Here is a 6,037-nt window from a genome sequence, read left to right as displayed (position 1 = left end):
CTAAGTTTTTTTTATCTATGCTTGGTTTTACCATGTAAGTGATATGAATATTGTATTCTGCATACCGACATGAAAATAGAATAACTATATTATAAAATAAACTTTGCAAAGATCAACTACTCTTGAGGAAGGTGGCCGATTTATTAAAAATATGGTAATTTAGAGAGAGAGAGAGAGAAAAGATATACAGTTGACCAAGCACCCCATGGTAGAAGTCAACTATAGGCTAATTAGTTTTTGACTTAACAATGCATATATATATATATATACACACACACTAACTTCAGACTGTTAAAACCTTAAGTATCTCTCCCTAAACACACCCACATTGTTAAAGTAAACTTACCCATTGATCAGGTCAGAGAGTACGCAAATCAGTTTTGATTTGTCCATGCTAACCGCAAGTTGTTAAGCCTTAATTATCCATTCTTAGCTCACAAAATCATAACTCTAAGCAACATTATGCTTTCCCTCATGATGATCATCATAAAGACATAGCTTGCTAGACCTTTCCAACACCCTCCGTCTGATCCGATGACTTCTTCTATTCCATCTAATGGTTGTGTTGATCCTATCGGAACTCAAAACTCTCCATCTCATGAATTAAATCACATCAACATGTTGATGTAGGCCACAATTCACTTCATTGCTAAACCTTGTTTGTTCATTTCTAGACTAATCTACTACCAGTAATTAATGGAGCTACAAGCAGAAGCATCCATCCCCATCTCGTTACAATGGCCTACACTGTCACCACCCAATCTATAGCCTCCACGTGTGCAAGTAGCACTAAGCAGGAAGCAAACCTTGGGTTCCGCTTCTCTCGGATGCTTTCTTACGCTGTCGGCAACTTCTCTCTTCTTACTTCTTAGCTGTCACCACAATCAATCTCACAGACACCACACGTGGCGAGCTTCCCATTTGTCCAAACATTTTCTAGTCATTTTCCGCGGGTGTTTCCAATCAAAGTGCATTTTCTTCCCCGGCCCTTTGAAACAGCTCATTTCTTTACAGTATAAAACCCAACACTCTCACGTTACATTGTGTTTGTGTCGGCAGAAAACACCCTCTCCCCACACGCGCACACACAATTTATGCCTTAGAGATACTTTCCTTCGTTTCCCCAAGTATAACAGTACTCTCAAAAACACAGTACTCTTCCAGGAATTTTAGTCTCCGGCCGGACATCTTTAATTGGTTGCTTGGACGTACGCACGTGATCATGATGAAGAAAAGGTCCAATGGGTATGGTAAAATGAGTGAGAGCTCAACCGTGGCGGCGTCGTCTACATCCAGAGAAGAAGCAGTCGAGTGGGAGATGAGACCCGGAGGAATGTTGGTACAGAAAAGAAGCGATATTAAGGATGTTTCCGCTCCGAATATACGGCTTCGAGTGGTTTACGGTGCACTCCGGCATGAGATCTCGGTCAATTCTCAGGCCACGTTTGGTAAGATGAGCTAGATCTATCTTTATTATAAACTCTGTCTAATCTCAACATGATCATTATATTCTGTTTGGCTGCTGAGAAAATAGAAGAAAAAAATGCCAATGCGCTATTTTCCTAGTTCAGTTAATGATGGCAGGAAAGAAAAGTAGGACGTTAGGTATGAACTTTTTTACGATTAATTACTACTAAGTTGTTGGTTGCATGGTTCTTCTAAGATCTACTCATGTTTCTCTTTTGTGTTATTGGCAAAACAAACAATTAGCTAACTAGGTACAAGTACAACCACCATTCTTAACCTATAAACAATGATGATTACCAAAATAATAACGTAAATTAATTTCGAACAACCTCTCACCTTAATTTCAATGATGTTTAATTATTAATTCACTGTTTTGGAGGAAAATTCATGTTGAAATGACCCCACTACGTAGTACTCACGTACACTCGTTCGACTATAATGAAGGAAGACAATTTACGGTATTTTTAATTGGAAGGCGAAAAAGGGTAAAATCGATCAGACATTATATGTTCCTTTGTTTTTGTGCTGGTGGTTGGGGCCGGGCCGGGTTGGTTGAATGGCAGGGGAGTTGAAGAAGCTACTGACGGGAGAGACGGGTTTACAGCCGGGAGAACAGCGGGTGATATTCAGAGGAAAAGAGCGAGAGAACGGGGAGTACTTGGACATGTGCGGGGTGAAAGACCGGTCCAAGGTGATACTGATGGAGGACCCGTCGAGCATCGAGCGCAGATTCATCGAGACGCGCAGGAATGCCAAGATCCAGAGCGCCCACCGCGCCATCTCCGACGTTTCCTTGGAAGTCGATAAGCTTGCTGAGCAGGTGATCATATTTCTCAATTCTCAACCTCATTTTTTTTTTTTTTTTTAACCTTTTTTGGATGTTTTAGCAGAATATCAACATGTACAAATTAACCAGTGAAATCATCTTTGATAACTGCATGCCAAAAACTAATACGTTATTATTTTAATATTTTTTTTTCAACTCATCTAATCATTATAATTCTTTTAAATTTTTATATTAAATAAATTAAAAAATTCAATTAAAAAATACCCAGCCGTCGGATGGTTTGTACAGTGACTGTGTCAAGATCGGACAGCTGGCCTGAGGGTGATCGTGTGGGTCTGCCATAATAATGAGGGGTTAGAATCTTGACCAACAACTTGGGTATGCGAGTGGGGCCCAGGACATTCATTTGGGGTAGGGGAAGGGAACAATCGGGCAGAGGAGGAGGTTCCACGGCCAGTGTAGGGGAGTTGCCTCGTTGGATTCCAATTATAATTATAATAAAAAGAGTGAAACATCAGTCAGGTGGGCCCCCCTCTTGTTTCTGCATAGCACTTTTTGTAAAGTTCAGATGGTCCTGGACCACCATATAACTGTTTGATATTATTTTGATGTTGTCGTTGTTATTTGTCGGTGTCTCTGGTTTTTCTATTCTTTAATTTGTGTGATTTTTTCTTTTTTCTTTTTTTGAGAAATTTTGTGTGATTCTTTAATGCACCTAACTAACTATCTTGGCTGGACTGCGTGCGAGTAATAAAAATTGTTCAAGGTAAATGTTCCTATTCCTTGTAGCACATGAATGGCCTCTTTTATATTTTCTAAGGGGCCATATCAATACTAGTTATTGAGTATTGTAATGTTTTTCAATGGGTTAGCCGTCCATGATGAGTTGGTTGCGTGAATTTTGAAGAAGGGCAATATTCTAGATAGATTCTGAACTTCAATTTTTTTAAAATATTGTTACATCTAAAAAATTATTACACAAAAATAATTTCATAAAGTGACGTAAATTCATCTGACCCGTTAAATCTACTTTACAATAAAAATAACTTTATAATTTGATGAATCACATAAATCCACATCAATTGGTAATATTATTTTTGTATAATTCCTTTATAACTAAATTATTTTCATTTTTTTTTTGTTAAAGTGATGATTTGACGTGATATTTGAACAATGATAAACATCATCTTCATTAATCTCTTTCGTCTCATTTCAAGTTTTGAGATAGTTGAAAATGTAACATCTTATTAGACAACAATTTAAGTGTAATTAGAGTAATCTTATGTACAAGTTTAGTGCGTACAATCTCTCTATAATCATTTAAAAAAAAACCATTTTTTATGGTGAAGTTCATTTTTTTTCAAAGAATCTACAGTGAGTTTACACGTTCTAGACTTGCACTAATCATTTTTCTCCGCAACATAGCCTTTACAAACTTATGTGTCACTAATCAAACGTTATAATAAAAAAAAAGGTAACTTAAACAATATTTATTACATTGGCGATGCGTCCCTGATCACGCAAAGGTTGTAAAAATTTTGTAGTAAGATTTGTATTAAGTTCAACATTTTTCATTCCAAAAATGCACATAAGCTTATTTTGTTTAACTCCTAATCTCAGTCTTTATTAATGATCAGAATATGGTGTTAAGTGTATAGATTTTTCTTTTCCTTGGGCTAAATATATATATTTCTAAACGTCACAATTTCATAATTGCATGGAAGAGTAGTTCAACATGTACTTACAGTTTTATTTACAAGACTCATTTTATTAGTTTTTTTTTTTAAATTTAAATTTTAAATTTTAAATTTTATGATTTTCAATATATCAATAACTAACATATAAAGAAGTAAATTTTTTATTAGTTTTTCTTAAGTACATTTAGCATTTTTCTTGCGTGAAATATGCCGGATGGAGACTGACTGACTGTTTTCCTTCCAATAGTATGAAGAAAATAATTTGGTAATTAATTACCATTCAACTATTTTCCCTCTTCAATATATAGGTCTCTACCATTGAAAAATCTATTTCAAATGGGGTTAAGGTGGCGGAAGTTCAAATCACGACATTAACTGAGATGCTTATGAGACAAGCAATCAAACTAGATATGATTTCTGCAGAAGGAGATGCTTCTGCTCAGAAGAATTTGCAGGTACTATATTGTTTTGCAAACCAACTTTTGCTATGTCAATTGTCAGGCTTGTAGAGAGACTCGGTTTTTATCGAGCCAGCTTGTAGCTCAGCCACAGACTTGCTTGCTTCATGCTATATTGATATGATGGTGGTGCATGGTGTGATCTTTTCACAGTGTTGCCAAAAGTGCACTGTTTTAATCGTTGTGATTCATAGAATGACAATCAATTTGCAGGGGAAGAGGGTGCAGAAGTGTGTTGAAAGTCTTGATGCGCTGAAGATATCAAATGCGAGAATAAAGCCTGTAATTGTCACAACAAAGTGGGAGACCTTTGATCCTCCTCCCACCACACCTCAATGGGAATTTTTTGATTGATCTCTCATCTCTCCCCACCCCCATCCTTTTTTTTTTTTTTTTTTTTTTTAATTTTCTGTGTCTTTGTGATTTCATTGGAAAATGTAGTTACCTGGAGAGGAATATGAGCGAGCTATACTTGCTACGCTACTTGTACTTATAGCCCCTCCATCCCCTCGATCCCCCCATGAACTTTGCCAATAAGCATTGGTTGCCATAATACATAGTTGAGATTTTCTCCAAACTCAGATTCTTTTAAGTCTGAGGAAGATTGTGCACAAATCGATCAAGCAAATTATCATTTTCTTAAGCAGATTAGTATCATTTATTCATTTGATTATGACTGTATTAAGCATTCAGAATACTGAAGCACAGTACATGAATTAGTAGTGTGGCTTTTAATGGGGAACTTATTCGGCTAATAGTCCCTCTTGAACTTCTATGCAAAGCGTGGGAATAGCATTACAGAGGCGCAAAAGGAATGTCGTTTCTTGGACTTCCTTGATAGTTGGGTTGGTTTTCAATGGGTTTGCTAAAGAAGCAGTTCAGCTTTTCAAGGATTTGGAAAGAGATTGGTTTGTGACATACGATAAGTTTTGCTGGGGTGTTTCATGCTTGAAGTCATTGTGGAAATACTAGTTTTTAGAGGATGAAAGAGGAATATATATGGCATTGTACCAATCAAAAAGAACAATAGGGCTTCATGGTTGATCTGTTGAGTACGTCAGGAAAGGTGAAACAAGCATATATATATATATATATATATATATATATATATACAAATTGAAGATAAATAATATATATAAGTTTTAAATGTATAAATCTCGTGTAATCTTTTTTATAAAAAAAAAGTAGATTCTGCAATAAAAAAAAAATGTAAAAATTTACTTTTTATTCATGAAATTCATATTTTTATAAAAGATTTATACAAAATTTAGACTTGTAACTAACATTTTCTAAATTAAAATGTTGGATACATGGTAAGAGGGGGCTCGTGCATGGGCTGATGTGAAAGTGCTGCGTGGTATTACCATGCCACTTGGTCAACACTAGAGTGACATGCCACGTGGATTGGTTAACTAATGCATGGTATCTGTGCATGGCCCCGTGTCCCCAGTAGCCCAATGCTCTTGTTTGGAGGACTTTATTACAGCATGCACAATTCAGGGACATTTGTGTCTTATTATAGTGAGAAAATTGCAATTGCTTTTGAAAATCATTAAACTCGCATCAAAGGTTTCCAAGCTAAAGATTGTCCAGTCGGGTTTCTCTGTTCAGAAATGGTTATTGTTCTT

At 36.1% G+C, this 6,037-nt stretch overlaps 1 protein-coding gene across 2 annotated transcripts; it reads left to right on the top strand.

Annotated features, from left to right (window-relative positions):
* Positions 1 to 1,014: 1,014 nt before the first annotated feature.
* LOC121265943 (BAG family molecular chaperone regulator 2-like) lies at positions 1,015 to 4,979 on the top strand. 2 transcript variants are annotated; one of them, XM_041169602.1, is made up of 4 exons: positions 1,015 to 1,448; positions 2,031 to 2,287; positions 4,260 to 4,406; positions 4,453 to 4,680. In XM_041169602.1, the coding sequence occupies exons 1-4, from the start codon at positions 1,223 to 1,225 to the stop codon at positions 4,531 to 4,533; spliced, it is 711 nt and encodes a 236-aa protein (XP_041025536.1). In that variant the 5' UTR covers positions 1,015 to 1,222; the 3' UTR covers positions 4,534 to 4,680. The 2 variants fall into 2 exon arrangements, with proteins under 2 accessions (XP_041025536.1, XP_041025535.1); XM_041169601.1 differs by having other exon boundaries at positions 1,023 to 1,448; positions 4,623 to 4,979.
* The last annotated feature ends 1,058 nt before the right edge of the window (positions 4,980 to 6,037 follow it).

This window comes from Juglans microcarpa x Juglans regia, chromosome 5D (genome assembly GCF_004785595.1).
Source record: "Juglans microcarpa x Juglans regia isolate MS1-56 chromosome 5D, Jm3101_v1.0, whole genome shotgun sequence".
Lineage (NCBI taxonomy): Eukaryota > Viridiplantae > Streptophyta > Magnoliopsida > Fagales > Juglandaceae > Juglans > Juglans microcarpa x Juglans regia.
The sequence above is the reverse complement of the archived record's forward strand: the minus strand, read 5'-3'. Positions and strand labels throughout refer to the sequence as shown.